The sequence below is a fragment of the Solea solea genome, chromosome 8 (assembly GCF_958295425.1).
Source record: "Solea solea chromosome 8, fSolSol10.1, whole genome shotgun sequence".
NCBI lineage: Eukaryota > Metazoa > Chordata > Actinopteri > Pleuronectiformes > Soleidae > Solea > Solea solea.
Genome location: NC_081141.1, coordinates 16,029,154 through 16,048,201, shown reverse-complemented (window position 1 = coordinate 16,048,201; position 19,048 = coordinate 16,029,154). Strand labels below are relative to the sequence as shown.

At 39.9% G+C, this 19,048-nt stretch overlaps 1 protein-coding gene across 2 annotated transcripts; it reads right to left on the bottom strand.

Annotated features, from left to right (window-relative positions):
- Positions 1-1,186: 1,186 nt before the first annotated feature.
- Positions 1,187-18,235, bottom strand: rnf122 (ring finger protein 122). Of its 2 annotated transcripts, none has more exons than XM_058637253.1 (6): positions 17,796-18,235; positions 12,834-12,990; positions 4,776-4,821; positions 4,642-4,683; positions 4,449-4,528; positions 1,187-2,944 (listed from the first exon to the last, which is right to left on the bottom strand). In XM_058637253.1, exons 1-6 carry the CDS (start codon positions 17,818-17,820, stop codon positions 2,830-2,832), a joined length of 465 nt encoding a protein of 154 aa, XP_058493236.1. In that variant the 5' UTR covers positions 17,821-18,235; the 3' UTR covers positions 1,187-2,829. The 2 variants fall into 2 exon arrangements, with proteins under 2 accessions (XP_058493236.1, XP_058493235.1); XM_058637252.1 differs by having other exon boundaries at positions 4,449-4,531; positions 17,796-18,233.
- Between the last annotated feature and the right edge of the window lie 813 nt (positions 18,236-19,048).

Here is a 19,048-nt window from a genome sequence, read left to right as displayed (position 1 = left end):
TTGTTTTTTTTTTTGGAAAAGGAGATTTGATGCATCCAGTGTAATCAGTATGAACGCATCAAACATGAATGAATGCTTTCCCTTTATTATTAAGTATTTCACATTTTTTTATGTTGAGTAAAATATTGAAAGAATACTACTATTAGGGCCACTTGTTTTTTTTTTTTTTTTTTATCTTTTGAGAACAAAGTCGTACTATTATGAGAATAAAGTCGTAATCTTTCAAGAATAAAGTCGTAATATGAGATTGAAATCGTAATATTATGAGACTAAAGTCATAGTCTTTTGAGAATAAAGTTGTAATTTGACAATAAAGTCCTAATCTTTCAAGAGTAAAGTTGTTATATGAGAATAAAGTCGTAATATGGGAATTAAATCGTAATATTATCGGAATAAAGTCGTAATATGAGAATAAAGTCAGTCTTTCGTCAATAAAGTCTTAATATTAAGAGAATAAAGGCCTAATATTATGGAAATAAAGTTGTAATCTTTCGACAATAAAGTCGTAATATGACATTAAAATCGTAATATTATGAGACTAAAGTCATAATCTTTCAAGAGTAAAGTTGTTATATCTAAGTGTTATACTTTATTAATCACCTTAGGGAGATTATTTCTCTGCATTTGACCCATCCTAAAATTAGGAGCAGTGGGCAGACACACTCAGTTGCGCCCGAGGAGCAATGGGGGTTGGGTACCTTGCTTAGGGTACCCCAGCCCTTTTGACCTGGTGGGGACTTGAACAGGCGACCCTCCAGTTACAAGCCAAGTTCCCTTTCCACTTGGCCATGGGCTACCCACTGAGAATAAAGTCGTAATATTATGGGAATGAAATCGTAATATTATGGAAACAAAGTAAAAATAAATGATTTCCAGTCATTCTTTTAAAGTGTTAAAACATTACATTGCTTTGACATAAACTGACATATTCTTAAGAAGTTAATTATATAGAAAAGTAAAGAAGAATAAATAAACAAGAATAAATCAATTTAAATGGTTACCAGAGTAGTTGCAGCAGAATTTATTTTCTGTCTCAGTCCGATTTAATTTCATATTTATGATATTTAAGTAGAAAAAAGAGTCACTTGATAATAATTACTTATTATCATATAAAACAGTTAAATATTTGCCTTGAGGCTTAATTTTGCACATTGTGAGCCAAATAAAGTGGAGACTGGAAAATACCTACTTTCTATATTTTATTCACATTTGTTCACCTGTGGGTGGCGCCACATACATGAGTAGAAATTTAAGAAACAAAGTGATGCTGCACAAAACAGACAACCGTATTTATTATTGTTCCAAGTTATTTACATCTGTTAGATTACAAAAATGTGGAATGTGGTCACGATCAGAGTGAGCATTTTCAAAAAACAGGATTTTTTTTTGTTGGCACACAAATGTGAATTTAACAAATTGCTGTGTGTGTGTGTTTGTGTGTGTATGTCCTTTAATTACAGTGCAAGTGTCAAGTGGACAGTGTGCGCTGTGTATTTTGTGCTCAATTTCGGCAGTGTCTTGCTTTCTGAATCACTGTAAATAGCAAAAACTACAAACAAGGCATGTAAACCGGAGTCACCATAAAAAAATGCCTCAAAAATTGTGAGATTTAGATGATTCCCAGAGCGGATGAATTCGCAGCAGTGCACTGAGGGTCCGTACATCTGCTTCTCCTTAGCTTTTCAACATCTCTTATGCTTTTTTATGAAATATTCACCACACCCGAAAAAAACAATTGTGTGCCTTCAGGCTGCAGTCAAAAATATTTCAGGTGGACAGAAACAAAGGAACTTTTTTTGTGGACTTAAACTAGTGCAATTAAAAAAAATAAATAAAAAAATGACTAAGGAAAACTAACATGCAATATGTCAGTTCCTTCCATTTATATTAACACATTAAAACATGACGGAACCATAAAACACTGCATTGAAGAACGAAACAAAAACCCAATAAAACAAATGAAGCATGTACAGTGTAGAGAAAATAGATGGTATTACTGCAGAGGTGGACACCCACGTGGATTTTACGCTCTATCCGCTGCATTGTGACAGAAAAATGGTTTCATTTGCTACAGCTTGAGCTGGTTCTTCACGGGAATATGAATAATTTAGGTATGGTTAGGTGTGAATCCACCTTTTTCCACCATTATTTAGTGTTTGTTTTTTTAAAAAAAAGCACATTTAATTTAATTAGAAGCAGTTTAACTGTCTCTAGCCTCACAGTATTGTTTATTCTCCTCTGGCCCCTAGATTAAATCATTATTATTATTTATTTTATTTTTTTTTTTTTTTAATAAAGAATTAGGCGTTTTGTTAGCAGTATGACTTCTGTTCGCACACAACTGAACATCATTTCCATGAATACAGACAATACCGGCATCGTATTATATCAGTGTCTCACATCACGCGTTCATCCTTTAACACTGATTTGTCCACATCGCTGTGAAAAAATGGAACCGTGTCTCCTCCACTTCACTGGTACCATTAACCTCGATCCAGGCCGCAGGAGAAGATGTGAAGGATTGGGACGAGAGAGGGGGACGTTGAAAGGAAAGTGATGGAGTGATGTGTGGGTGGCTGGAGAGAATCTCTCAGACGCCACAAGGTGCCGTGTTGCCATCTCGGAGATGGTTGCTATGCAACAGCATCCTTCAGTCTTCCCATGGATGGTAACTAGGTTACCCAGAATATCACCATGTTGGTGTTTCGCTGTGTTGTTTTTTTTTAAACCGCAAAACAATTTCCCCCTCCCCTTTGGTCACTCATGAATTCCATAAGCTGGTTGGGCTGAACTCCTTTGTCCCGCCCTGGCCAGCGTGTGTGGAGATTGTTACACCAGTTCATCCAGCAGTGTCCCTATGCTGTGGTGCTGCTCGGGAGGACCGGCTATGGGTTTGTTACACATTGGACAGACGCAGCGAACCTCCAACCACTTTACCAGACACCTGTGCAGAAGAACATGGACAGGGGGACGTTAAAAACAGAAGCCAAACTGAGACCCAAAGCAATTTGGGACTTAGAAGCCTCAAGGCAATTAATTTAAAGCTGCAGTACGTGACTTTGGTGGTGTTTTATTTATTGTCATTGATGCTATTATTCTACCTCTGTTTACTCTATGAGAACCATATTTATATTAGGGATGGGTCAAAATATTGAATTGTGCAATACCGGAATCGATACGCCAGGACAAATATCGATATTTTAATTTAAAAAATTGAATGCTCTCTAAAGTAAACACTTGCCTCCAGTTTCCCTCACTGGGCATCACTACTTCATGTCTCCTTGAGGGGGTCGCTGCTCAAATAATTGAGGGAAACTTGGGTCGGAAGTTACCTGGCCGAAGAAGATAATGGTGGAGAAATCTACGGTGCCACATCCGCATTCTATACATACACTTACTTTGTTCTCTGTGCTGTGAATAAATAGAGAAATTCTGCATTTCTAACTTTTCACAGATGTTTTGTTTTCTTCAGATATCGTGATGTGTTGCTACGTGTTATTATCCTAGAATCACTGTATCGTGATATTATTGGTATCGTGGTCCATGTATCTCGTATCATATCGTGAGGTACACTGTGATTTCCACCCCTAATTTATATGCTGCGTCCTTCATCTGAAAATAGGTATTGTCAAGTAATAAAATGAGACCTGACGGAGGAAGAAGAAAGTCTTTATCCCCTCAAACTACTGAATGAGCAGGAGAAATAACTTCTGAAAGGTTTTGTGGGCACTGCTTGTGTTTTCAATCATAATCAGACCTATTTGTCTTATTTAACTAGCACACATTTACTAGCATACAGGTCTAATATTTCAGCTTTGCACTCACAATTTGTTGGTTTAAATTCCTAAACTGTTTATGTTGATGAATAATTACACCCTTTGTTGTGAAGCGAAACCTCTCAAATATGACGTGGGTCCCAGCTGTAATAACCACATGCATGTGGTTAAGGATATGCAAACTCAGAGATAGAGGGAAGTGGACTGATTTTTAATCTGCACGGAATTTTCGTATCACCATATTCACATGAAAACGATAATATGCTGTAAATGGGAATTATGATTTAAGGATTTTCAGATTTCAAAGCAGGCTCTTAAGTTTGGGAATGGCCGAACTCAGGGAAAGATCTGGCCCTTTAATCAGACTCAATTGAATATGTCCCTCCCTGACTCCTCCCTCATGTCTCCTCTAAATTTGTCCCAAATTGTTCTGAACTTTTTACCCCACCAGAATAAAACATTACGACACTTTCATACATAAATCCATTTCCTCTACAACACTGAGCATGACTCTCACTGATTAGCAATGAAAGAATGAATGGATGAATAACTGTCCAACTTTACATCGTCGAAACATACGATTTTTATCTTCTTCTCTTTTTTTTTAATTTCCATTGAGCCATTTATATTTGAAGACCAGGCAGGTGCAAATGTGGAAAGAGGAGCTCTCACCTCCTGTGGAAAGCATGTTGGCATGGCAACACTCCCAGCTCATCTTTCACTTTGAAGTCCTCCAAACACACGGCACATGTCTGCTGCATGAATGAGAGAGAGAGAGAGTGAATGCATTCACTTGACGGGTCATTATTGTTTGTACTCTAAATAAAGACAGGTGTAGTGTTTAATACAGAAATCACGTTCTTACCCCATGAAGATTCAACTTTTTTGGATCTCCTTTTAAAACTACCTGCAACAGAAACAACGAGTGTGTGTGTGTGTAAGAAAGTGTTTTGTTTAATTTGGACCAGGAATTGTGCCAAGTATTAATCCACGACTCACCTCTCTGTATCCAAACCGCTCACTCTGGGCTTGATGTCGTAGTTTGCTGTGGATGAATAAGAGAAAAACACTCATAAATATCTTTGCAGCTCAACCATACTTCATGAACATGCTCAAATCTGTCACTAAAGTATAAGTACAGCGAGTCCTTTTTGTGTATACACCGGCAGTGCAGATGTGGGCAAGGACAAGTCTATGTATTTTTTGAGCAGTAACGTCACTTCAGAGACTTTTTGTGGACAAGTGGACCCATTTTTGTCCCCTCTTCACCTACATGAAATGAATCTGGGAGCCGCTTTTTTATATTTATAGTTTGTTGCATTAAGAACTACAAAAGGAAAACTGTTGACGTTTCATTGATGTTTATAGCCAACCCTTTGTTAGGTAGAGAAAACAAAACTACTTCAAAATAAAACAGAATTATGTAGACCTAGTGCTTCCGTTTGTGGAAATCATAAGTAACCCACTTTGAAATAAATAAAGCAATATTTGGATTGAAGATGGACAAGTTCTGTTGAGTTTGGGTTGGTTTTCAGTATCACACTTGATGTAGAGACTGGATGTGATGCACAAAATATTAAAACACTTTTATTTATAACCTTGATCTCTAAATAAGAGGTGTTCACTTTGAAAGAAGAAAATGAAATCAAAACAAACTTTTTTATTCAAAGCTACAAGGAGCCACTGCAGAAGGCCCTGAAGAGCCACATGCGGCTCTGACCCCTTGCATAGGCTATATAGGTGGGGGCCAGACAACCACAAAGGAAGAAAAAATAAATTTACAGAATCCCACTCTCGTGTAGGACTCCAAAATGCATAGCGTCATACTCCATACTCCAACCTGTTTGCAGCCGTCTTGCTTTACTAACTTTACAAACGACAACAAATCACTTCCTGTGTGCAGCGAAGTAATGTCACCAGGCAACACGAGATCTATTCACTGCTATACTGAGAGAAACAGAGAGATTCGTGTGGAGCTCACAGACTTAATCGGTATTGTGTGAACTCGTTGGATGATATTATATTTCAAAGTTTGCCTCTTTACTCTCTTTGTATATGTGATCTTTTGTCTGTAATCTGCTGAACTTGTTTCTGCACGTGACACCTACTGCACGTCTGTCTGTCCTGGGAGAGAGCGAGAGAGAGAGGGAGAGAGTGCGAGAGATCCCTCCTCTGTGGCTCTATCTGGTGTTTGTCCCATTTTCCGCTGTCCAAGGGTTTTTCCTCACAGACTGTAAAGCCCTTTGAGGCCAATTGTGTTTTGTGATGTTGGGCTATATAAATATATACAATTGTCTTGACTATAGACTTAAATACTGAACTTATATTCCCTCACTTTCCACTTCTTCTTTTTTTTGTTAACAGAGATGATAAAATGTGTTTAACAGTATTGTGAAACCAGAGTGTTGTAATTGCAGGTTTTCTAGCAGATGCAGTTACCACAAGTCTGTGTACTAATACTTGTTATTCTGCGAGCACACACGCACACACGCACATTGTTCACACACCTAATCATGAAAGTGCATGTGCATGCTCAGACGCACACTCATGCTCACATGCACACACACACACTCATGCTCACACAAAGGCAGATAATGAGTAGGTTGCCTCTTTGAATCCGTGCACCACCCCAAAAAGCAACAATGGAGAGGAGATCTTTATCACTTCACGAGCTGTTTCTTGTTCAGGCAGTTATTTTTGGCCTCCTGTTTTGATGTGACTAAACATAGACCCAAATATCTGTCACTCTTTGTGAATTGAGCCTGAATCTAGATGCGGTGAGAGTGTCTGAGAAGAAAATCTGCGATCTGATGTCTGAATAGAAAAAAAAACAACCCAAACATATACATGGATGTAAATAAATCAGCGGGTCACTGCTTAAAGTAAGAGACGGGCATTTGAATGTGGTACTTTTTTGTCACTCGGTTTATTGTTTACGCTGATTGCTGCTAACAATCTTCCTTGTGGAACAATGTGAGGATACACGTTTAACATGTGCTGAGGTTTCCCATGCTTGAAGAATGATGTGAGGTGGGTGAAAGGGGGGATGAGAGCATGACGGGGAATTCAGTGTTTTAGTTGGTCTATTGTGCCCAGTCTGCCAGAAAAGAAAATCCCCATATAGAACCACTGTTTTTGTGTGAATCCCACAGGTGCTCAGTAAACCATACAATAATAAATCAGGAAAACAGACAGTTAGAAACACCACTTTCCGGTAACTACCTCAACCACACTAATGCTTTTCTACTTATGCAATGTGTTCTACACTGTAAAAAAGTCACGGTAACAAACCATTATATAGGGCGAAGGTAGCTCAGTGGTAGAGCGTCCTTGGGCAAGACATTTAACCCCATTTATGAAAGATCAGTGATAGAAAATGTACTGCACATAGATCAGTGTGAATGGTAAATCTGTAGTGTAAAGCAGCTTTGAATGGTCACCAAAACTAGAAAAGCACTTTATAAGTACAGATATTTACTTTATCTGATTCCCCACATCCCTCACGTGGAGGAAGATGGTAGAAGATGGATGGATGGAACAATGTGATCAAGTATATATCTATACAATATGATCATGTTCCCACTTCCTACCTCGTCCCTGTATCATCTGGTCACTTGTGACTGCTGTTACAGCAGGTTCATTTAAGATGTGATATCTTTGTCACCCTTGTACGTCATGCACACATCCAATGTTCCAGGATTTGATAATAATTCCCGCATAAAATGACAGGCGGAACCTCTACAGAAACACCTTTACATCCATCCGTCTTCTACCGCTTCATCCTCCACACGAGGGTCGCGGGGGGCCAATCTCAGCAGACATAGGGCTAAAGGCGGGGTTCACCCTGGACAGTTTCACCATGTCCATCACAGGGACACATATTATAGAGACAAACAACCATCCTTTCTCATACTCACACCTACGGTCAATTTAAAGTGGCCAATTTGCCCAGAAACCCTTTCCCCCCATAATATAATATAAAAACTATAATCTCCAAACACACAGGTTTTTCTTTAGACAGTCTGACTGAGAGGGATAATAGGAAACCTGCTCCCAGCAGAGAATGACATGTATCACTCAGTATGCATACGATGAATCACCTGCTCTATAAATTAATTCAGAATCTCACTCCCACCCGGCAAACCTTCAGCATGTTAATGTGACCGAAAGGAAGTGACTCACTGTTTATGATTCACAGGCTTTAGTGCTTTAAATGAAAGCAAGGGCGATCCAAGATTTTCTGATGGAGCTTATGGTCAATTAAATTGGCGAGCTCAGGACAAACAGAACATGTGTAATAAGATAAACAAATCTGAAATGAAAAATAAATACAGTGGTGTGTTCTGTTTTTTTTTTATTAGAGCCTGAGCACTCTCACAGAGGTGCTGGAAATTATTGTTGATTTTCTCACTAAATGACGGCATTTTTGAGGCACTAAACGTTAGTGAAAATGGACGAAAATTGACACACCAATCAGAACTGGTGGAAAAACTTGATAAAATCAGGGAAATGTGTGAAAGTGGTGCAAAATGTCTCAGTAACGCCCTCAAATAAGATGCACTGAATTTCACATAACATGGTGGAAACATGTTACAAACCACAACGACCAAAAAAGTCTGTTGGGAAAATGACCTAAACTCAACAGGAAGTCAGCCGTTTTTAATTTGGTGTCCATATTGGCGATTTGTTTCTTAAATGAATGAACTCGTCTGAGCATGTTAACCGTACCAACATAAAATATGAGTCACTTTATACGAGACACGTCAAGTATGGACATTCATCAAAAGGTCTTGTAGAAGCAGATTTTTAATATAGCCGCGGTTTTACCAGGAAACAGGAAGTGGTCAGCAACTTTGCCGGACATTGACCGATCTGCCCGAAACCTCACACATGAGACAAGAGACCTGGCCAGAAAACATTTGCACAAACGTGTATCTTATAATCAATCTCACGGGGTCACATATTTATTGTGCACAAAACAAGGTATTCAGTTAAATTCATCGCTGCCACACTTTCAATGAAGGATACGTATGGTTGCCAGGTATCTGATGAGAATCTTTCTGTCTAGAAAGAATAAGCCTTCTGGCCAACAAAGAACAGAATCCAATCACGTTTATATTGCACTTACTAAGAGAAACATCTACTAGGGCTACCCCAAATAATGAAATGACTGATTTTCCATACATTAGAATCTATACAGCGTAATACACAAACCCTTGTGTCGGATGGAGTTATAGATGTTCAACTTTCCAATTTTTTTTATTCTTGCGATCTGTATTTCACTCACTAAAATTCAGTTATAAATGAGCCATACATGTCTCTGGGCAACACATAATTATTTTAAATTGTTTGACAGTTTGATGACAGGCAATTTTTAAAAGTAATTCAGATATTACGAAAGAAAATAGCTGTCAGGTTATTTGCAGGGAGAGCTGCGGTCACAAAATACAAGTCTCACTGCAGGTGATGATGTTTTCCAATGAGATTTTATACGGCATTAATGTTCTCTGTGATGATTTTCTGATCTCCCACTGTTTGCCATTCAGGCCCTATTTGTTTCTCTCTGTGGTTTTCCTCACTGCTGTCCTCTCACATTGTGACAGACAGACTGTTTCCTGTTGCCTCATATCCTGTCTTTAGACACAATCGTCCCCTAAGCTCATCAGGGAGTCCACACTCAGCAGCAAGGAGAGGTCATGCTGTTCTTTCTTTTTTTTAATCTCCTTTACCTCCCTTATTGTGTTTCCCTAATGTGGAGGGTCATAATTACAGCAACATCAGTTTGTCAGTCCTCCACTCGGGTCCAAAATATCTCAAAAACCTTTGCATGAGGAATTTGTCATGAAATTTACAGCCTCCCCACTAGATTGTATGGTATTTATTATGGTTCAAATGTCACTTTGTCTCTTATACTTGGGTTTACATGCAAACACGTCCACGAGTTTACTTTTTAGCGAATGTTTAAAGCTGTAGTGCGTATCTTTTAAATATAAACAAATGTCCGATTCAAACCATAGTCAAATTAGTTAACACAATGCTGATTAAGCTCCACACCACGACCTGTGTTTCTCAGTTTGTGTCTTATCAACAGAAACTGAAAACAGTATGTGTAATTTATTAAGAAATTAAGAACAGTTAAATTTTAAAATGATTGAGCTGTTCCTCTTCCACAGAGTCTGTCACATTTGTACAGTAGATTTTATGACGGATGCCATAAATCCACTGGATCACTTATTCCCAGAGACAGTGTCACAGACAGGTTGAAGGAGATATTTTTTTGGTTGCTTAATAAATTTGTAGAAGATTCATTAAAATAACCCTTGAAAATTAAGTTGTGATTCATTTAAATCTAACACAATTATTCTAATCTAATCTAATCTAATTGATATTAGATTTTACAAAACTGGCAGTAAAAATAAACTCAACAAGTTTACTCTTTGTCAAGATTTATCTTGTGAATCGGGTCATGATAGTTTGTCAAATTTGAAAAATTGGTCCCTTTATAAAACGGAACACGGAAACAATGTCCTTGACCTCTAAATCCTACATATTATATTCTTACGTAGCATTTTAAAAACTCTACATAAAGGCTGTAATGGTTTATTTCTTCGCCATATGATTTCTAGTTTCTGATGGTTAAAACCTTTTTTTTTTCCCGAGCAATGTGAGCTTTGACCCTAGCCTCAACAATCACAACCAAATGCCTAGCCCTAAATTTTAACACAACCCTGACCCTAACCCTGGATTTCCACTGGACGCGGAACGGCCGCGGAACGGCCGCGGAGCGGTAGCCGTTGCAAATCGCTTCCATTCTAATCAATGTGAGCATTCCCACCGGCCGCGCTGCGGCGCGGATCAGCAGCGGCCCAGAAGCGGCTCGCCGCGCCGCAGCGCTATCGATAGGAATCAGTTCTATTTTTTCCGTTGCCGCTGCTGAACCTCGTAAATTTCAACGAAGCAGATCGCACAAGACAGGAAGTCCGACACAGTATCAAAGTAAAACACTTCCGCCCCCCTTTCAAAATAAAACACAATACGCAGGTCACAGCTTCCCCTCAACGTTACGTCATAACCGGTGCTCCCAGGTCAACAGTCATTTGATCCGAGGGTCTCGGAGACAATGGACGACGAGAGACTGATTATGGAAGTGGAGAAATGAAAGAAGCTGTGTTGTTGTTGTTTCCTTTATACACACAGTCTATCGCGGGATCTCGCGTCCGTTCGAGATTATCGCGCGATCTTCCGTGAATACCGCTGGCTCCCAAGGCCAGTGGAAATCCAGGGACCTCGTCTTAACCCTGAAAAAGTCCTTTACAGTTGTGAGGACCAGTCAATATGTCCTCACAAACAAACACACAAACCAACATCCACACAAATACCTGGACACACACTGTGCAATCACACTCGTTAAACCCACAGTCATGACATCATCAGTGTGTTTTTGAATAAAGGGTGAGGGAAGCCCAAATACAATCAGGAGACACGTCCAGGACACATTTAAATGTCAGGTGTGAACAGTCATACTTACGACGGTTTAAGAAACTGTGGATCAATAGTGTGGGAAGCTGAGTGGCCTTGGAGGAGGTTTGTGCTCGCTGAGTGATTTCACTAGTTTGTTATTTGTCAATAAACAGTTACCGAACACTTACATGAGGAGGCAGATATATAATAGATGCAGTCCTAAATAATTTTAGAAAATAGTGCCCATGGACAAATCAGTCTATCTGCTTTAGTTATTAAGTTACTACATGATACTGTGTTATAAAGGATTTAATAAATGCACATATGGCAGGCATGTCCAAAGTCCGGCCCGCAGGCCAATCACGGCCCTCGGTCAGATTTTGTACGGCCTGCAGCTTCGGTTTTATAATGTATTATTTATGGACAGGGACGGGCTGGGACAGAAAATGGGCCCCAGCCCATGTCGTCCCCATTAGCTCCAGATGTGAAAGTAAGGTAGAATTTTTTCATTTGTCCACTCCTGCGTGGCTTAGACTTGGTTACATTGGCATTTGAAAACGATAAAAGGACAATAAAATTATTATAAAACACTGCATTTGCAGTTAACTTTTACTGGTAAAAAAAAAAAAAAAGGTCTTTATCAAAACTCAAAAAAAGTTTGGACACTTCATTTCTAGAGCACATTTAAAAAACAACCTAGGTCGATCAAAGTGATTTACAGATTTAACCCTTAGTGCTCACACGGCGTGGATCTGTGTCAGATCTGTTCACAACTCCTAATATGGACATCCTGAGGGTGTTTGTTTATAGGTCACATATTCAGGCTTTACAAATGTGTTGCTGGGTCAATGTTATGACTCATTTTGTACAGGATTTTTTAGTAGTGATACAAAGGAGCAATAATTGAGCAAATAAAATAGACAGTTTTTGTTTTCTTTTTGTTCATAAAAACGAGCCAAGTGAACTTTGAACTATGATGTATTTCCAAATTTCAGATTTTAAACATTTTGAGAACTTTTTGCTCTGGTATGTTTATATAGTTGGTGAAAATTATCATCAGATTGCTTAGGTTGCGTTGAAAACAAGGATATAAGACACTCTATATTGCACATTCATATAGCCTCTGTGTACTGTATGTTTTAACAGTAACGGAAAAAAGCAGCTGTGTTCTAAGGGTTAAAGGCACAGCATTATAAAAGGTAAACCTAAAATCAATAAAAATAGAAGTAAAATAGTGACATAATAGAATAGTAAAATGGTAAAAACGCATAGAAGTGTCTGGGTTGACTATTTTTATCCTGAAGTAGAAGTAGAGGAAATGAGTCTTTAAAAGAGATTTGGAGCGGGTAATCTGGGTTTGGTCACACACGCAAACTGTAGAGCAGTTACTATGACTTGACCTCAGTCTGACCTGTCCTGTCTGCATAGAGCACTAGATGAGACGGATGAACCTTGCATGTGGTTTGTAGATAAGCAAGACAACAACAATGATTGCACCTCGCCGTCTTGTTCCACTGGGAACTTTCTCCTGCGTTTGAGTTGTCTTTTCCCGTTTCCTGTTTTGAATCACATTTCTGGGGTTTTCTTGCCTCTCACCTGATGAAGTAACAGCAGAAGATGAGGCTCAGGATGAAGACAAAGATGCCTGTCCCAAAGATGACCATGTAGATGTTCAGAGGAAGGTCCTGGAAAGTGATGGGCGGCATGGTGCACGATTTGTTGGCATAAACCAGTCCCAGACCACATAAGCACCCTAAAAAAACAAGAGACAAGAAGACAAACTTTAAAAGACATATTTACGGAATAAAATACAACCGCATACACTCATTCGTTGTACTTGAGGGTTTCCAAGTATCGTAGCTTTGTGTCACACAAGGATGAGATTGAGAGGTAAAGAAAGACAGACTCTGCACTCTCCTGTGATGGAAATGAGCCCTTTTCAATGATGTTCATATAAAACGCTGTTAATGCAGTATCCAAGCAACATGGCTGTATCTTTCAACGTGGCAGATCCACACATGTCTTTGTCTGATAAAAGGTCAGTGAATTTTAAATGCCCTCAAGTGGACACACAAGAAAGCTGCACGTGTTTCCTTCGGCCTCCTTCATTTTCCTATACTGAGAAAATGCAGTTAATCAGTTTTAAGACCTCATATTTTAGTGTCCTGACCTGGATCATTTTTGCAATGTCTTGTCTTTTGTTCAACGCTTCTTTTTACTTGTTTTTCCAGTAAATGCATTATCACTGACACTGGGCAGTTTGCGCCGTTTAAAATATGTTGGGTTTATTGTGTTTGTTCCTCATCATGAAAAACCATAAAATTCTATCTAGAAATACTGTAGCCAAATAACTCAGCAAAAGAATGAAGTGAGGAATAAAACGAATTCAATTTGTGTCCTCTCTAACAAGACATACGGGAGGTGATTGTGTTTTGTGTGTGTGTGTGTGAGGAGTTCGTATCTGTGAGTGAGAGATCAGGGTCACGCTAACCCAGAGAGTGATCATGAATAACGTAGAACTCACGGTCGCCTGCTGTTACAAACCTCTCATGAGGCTGAGGACCGCAGAGGAAACCTGGAGAGTCTGTAGGTTTTCATTTTAATTTGAACACCACCGTTATACACTGTGATTCACTCAGAGACAAGCCGGCGAGTTTATTGTTTCATCATAAAAAAAAAGGCACGCCAGACTCCTGTCTTCCAAGCCACACAGATGCAACCGATCTTCCTGTAGAAGAAGCAAACAGTATTGTACTGCACATGGAAATACACACGCTGTCCACTTTATCAGGAACGCCTATTTAACTGCTACATTTATACATTTATCTTGGCAGCAATTAAATGCATTCAGGCACATACACGTGCACAAGACAGCCTGCTGAAGCCCAAACCATGCATCAGAATGGGACAGAAATGGGACTTTGATTTGACTGATTTTCCTACACAGCCACCTCTAGTGTTTACAGAGAGAAGTCCAACAAAAAGAGAGAAAATATCAAGTCTGTGGCAGTAATCTGGGTGAAAATGACTTGTTGACAGTTGTTAAAGGAGAATGACCAGACTGGTTCAAAATCATAACAACACTAACTCAAATGACCGCTCATCACAACAACAAGATATGCAAAAGATGACCTCTGAAAGCACAACACATGAAATCTTGAAGCATCAGCAGAGCACACCATGTGCCACTGTCCCTGTGTACCTAATAAAGTGACTGGTGAGAGTACTGTAAATTGATTAGATATGGACAAACTTATAACTTGATACAATTGCTATATATCTGCTCCTGGTCTCTCTCTTCTATGTCTACCTCACCTTTCAGTCACCCTCCTCTCCTCTGTCCCCCGTTTTTCCTTTCACCCCAACCGGTCCAGGCCGATGGCCGCACATCTTTGAGGGATTTCCTCTGGTTAAAACAGAGTTTTTTCTCTCCACTGATGCCTAATGCTTTGCTCATTGTTTGAAGAGTTGGGTTTCTCTGCTCTCTATAATGTTGTCCATGTACAGTGAGGTGAAGTGGAGAGACAGGCAGATGGAAATGCATATGATGGCTGTGGGAGGATGTATGGATTAATGGATGAATGGATGGATGCACAACAAGAAGCAGTAAAATCTGATAAATAGAAGTGTGTGTGTCATGTGACTAAGGCAGGAATATGATCTGGCATTGTTTCAGAGTCGGTGGGTCACATAACATGGAAGCTGTGGAAAAAATATTGGTATTTTATCATTTTAATATAAATATTAAACAAACATGTAATTAAAGAACAGATATGTGTGTCTTATGTGTGTTATGTGAGAACAATTTGATTTCTCAGTTTGGAGTCCATGGGTCACATGAGATAACATGGGTGTTGAGGTGGATGGATGGATGATAGAGACCTTTACTGATTCCATTTTGATGGTGATGAGTATTGGTTTGTTAGGGCAGGTTTCTTTTCTTTTCTTTTTTTTTGCAAAGTAACACATCGATTTTTGTTCTTGACATTCTTTTCTGGCGCTCAGTGGAAATTGCAGCATGGGAGGATCAATACTTCCCGCTTCTCTTAGTTCCATTCTCTGCGAATAAACAGTGATGTTCTATTAATCAAGGCTCTTCATTTATGGCTATACGTGTTCCAGTTCCACCGTTAAATAACTTCGCTTCAGCAAGACGGGGACTGTTATCAGAGACAGCGGCGGCGGCAGCAGCAGCAGTTTGCCGGACCTCCATCAACACCACGATCATGATAACATAACACAAACTGACAGGTCGAGCTGTAGCAATGATTGCCACTCGCACACAGTGTTATGATTCTTGGGCAAATCTCCCTAAATAAGACACGGACAGTGTCTACAGTCAAAACACTAACACATGCAGCATGTGCAGTTAAATGTAAACACCTTTTGCATGAAATGATATCCTTTATTCTCCCTGAATATCACTGCCTCAGTGTGTGCAATTGCAGTTGGACAAAAAGAGATGTTACAATGAAAACAAACAACCTTATTTGTGTTTGTTCCTGTATTCGTATCACTGCACTGCCAATGGCATTCATCACCTGAGAGGCTGCTGCATTCACTGTCCAAATCAAGGCGATTGGTATTCGAGTCTTCATCAGTATCATCACATTGTTTCATGACTGTATGCACGGTAGCTATTCTCTCTCCTCCACCTTTATATGCACGTACAGCAGACGGCTATATGTCGTACTCTGCTTTGGGTGGAGCTCCTCACACTGACCTATATATTGGCACGCTCAGGAGGCGCCCCGTTGCCATGGCACCACGGGTTGCAGATGCAGAAAATAGGGGACAAAAGCCAGCAAGTGAAAGTTCTTATTGTGAGGACGCCGAGAATGAGGATCGCTCATACCCGAATCTGGACGGTGACAGAAAAATCCCCCCTCTGTGATTTGAGCTGTAAAATACCTCGAATATGGCAGCTTCCCCACAACATCTCCTCTGAGACGCCTGGTGGGGATTTTTTGGCCTATATACACGCCACGCTCACACAAAGCTGCCTCCTCGTCTTTCGCTGCTGACGCTTCCACTAAAGACAGAACTTCCCATTAAATATTCAGCAGTTCACATGAGGGGAGGAAACACTCGAGGCTGCCAGCATGGCATGGCTGCTGCTGGTTTTCAGGCGGAAGGAATCTTCATGAACCCCCCCAAAAAGAATCACATACATGATGATGGTCATGCATGTGAATGACACAGAGAGCAGACACTGTGGCTGCCTGATACTGCTTCATCTTTAGCACAGAATTACACAGTGTTCTCTCTCCCTCTCTGTGTGTGTGTGTGTGTGTATTCTATTTCCCCCAGTGAATAGCAGCACAAAGGGAGTAATTGTTCTTGTCCTAACACCACAAACAGTCCACCGAGGAGGCTGCTGTGGCTGTTGCACTCAAACACAGGAGAGGGGAAAAACACCACAAATCCATCACCATCATCACCATCATCACCATCATCATCATGAGGACTCACACCATCACAATGAACCACTGACGCACCACCGGGTTCATCGCGATGAAAGGAGTCCCTTTGTTTTACCGCGACAGATGCACCACCAGACTCCGGGAGCACTTTTGAACATAACCGTGCGAGGTCAAGAAAGAAGAGTGACAGTGAGAGACTTAAGAAGAGAGAGGGGGTCAGTCGATGTAAATAAGATTAACAGAGTGTCAAATGTCACGGCGAGCACAATGACTGGCCTTGTGTGGCTCTTCACTGGAACATGGACATAAAGGGTTCAATTAATTAAGCAGTTGAGTCTCTTATTGCACAAATAAACACACACACACACACACACTTGGATTATCCATATAGTAGGGCTGCAACAATCAATCAGTTAATTGGTCACTATTTTGATCGTCTATGAAATACTTTAAGCAAGTTTTTTGTGCAATAAACCTCTGTGAATGTGGTTTCTTTCCTCATCTTTGACTGTAAACTGGACAAAAACAAACATTGTTATCAAGAGGAGGCACATCAACATTTTACACCATCTTCTACAGTTTATGGATGAAATAACCACTAGTTGCAGCCCTGATCGGTATGTAACATACATGTAAATTATTATTATTTATTTATGTATTTATTTATTTATTTATTTATTTAAGGAAAGGGAGAATGCATATAATTATATAGCCTGAGTCTAATTTCCGCCCGTGATGCCTGTAGCAGTGTAAAAATATCGAAATCACACTATGAATCAATCTTCAATTCATGATATTTTGTTTCCATTAAATTAATTAATTAATTCAATTAAATTATAAGCACAAGAGAGCTATATTTAAAACATACACATAATAATAATACTACTTATACAGATATTTTCTCCTAAGTTATTGTCATAAATGAATCAAATCCTCATATATCTTTATAAAAAAGAAAAATACCTTCACCTCATACACAAGTCTTTATGGTGGACATACAAACCATTCATCTACACAGTCTCTTCCCCTCTCCTCTCCCTCTCTGTAACAACAGGCTGCATGCTTCAGCACAGAGCCCTGAGTCTAACACACACATAACACAATCAATTCAATAATAAACACAATGGCTGCTCACCGTTACACCACTGAAACGGGTGCATCAATGCACCAGAGGAAGTCTTCACCGCCGGGATCCGATCCGTGTTTACCAACAACAACAAACAGCAGCAGTAGCAGTAGCAGCAGTAGCAGCAGGAGTGTGTGCAGACGGACCAGCGTAATAAAGTAGAGCCAGTGTGTCAGCAGCGGACAATGGCGTCAGGAAATATGAACATATATATCTATAATATGTGCGGTCGAAAAAGACGAATATTTTTTTCTTAAAGAGGCGAAATGTTCATGCCAGCAGCAGAATGAAAGGCTGTTGGTGTGGATTTCCTCCCCACGCTGCTTCTTCTCCTCGTCCTAGCAGCTCTGACTCTGTTATTATTAATAGACTGCATGGAACTCTGACCCAGCAGCAGCATCTGTGTGTGAGGGAGGAAGGGAGAGGGGTGGGGGTGCAGGGACTCTCTCTCTCTCTCTCTCTCTCTCTCTCCCTCTCCCTCCCCACAGACGTTAGTGACGTGATTCCACACCAATCCCGTGTGTGTGTGTGTGTGTGTGAGATGTGACAGACTGCGTGTTTTTTCTCAAAGCTATAATCCTCATCAGTGGTGAGTACAGACATTTTAGGGACAGGGGCTCAAGTGGTGGGGAAAAAAAGGACACCGATGGAATCAGATTTGTGTCAATATTGTCAAGCAACACTTTACAGGAAGCAAACAACACTTTTGAATTGAATTGAGCAAACAAAAATGAACCACAAAATCAAAACCAGCTGCCACTCCGAAAACTCAGTGGCCAATCAGCAGGCAGCTTCCTAAGGCCCGCCCATGGTCAGAATCGCAAACGAAAAACAAACGCAAAGAACAAATCAGGGAGGGAGCTAACAAAAATCTGATCATTGCAAACAAAACGTGTATTTCCAAACAAATAAAATACAATATTTTTGAACGATTAAATCCATATTTTATTTGCAATTTGTGTATTTTGATTTTCTGGTTCATTTTTGTTTGCTCAATTTCTAAAGTGTTCTTAAAAGTGTGTTGTTTGAAAATTGCACTTTCGTATTTCCATATATTTGCAAGTTACCCTTGCTTTCATTTCATTCCACCTTGATTCCTTTGCTTCCAAGCGTGCTGTGCTAGTGAAGTGCTACAGCCTATATAGGGTGTCAATCCCGGCCCACTCCACCCACAGTCACATAAAAAAAGCCACATGCACTCAAAGCGGCATGGGTTGCCAGACCACCAGCGCAATTACCTACAAAAACAGTACGCACACGAG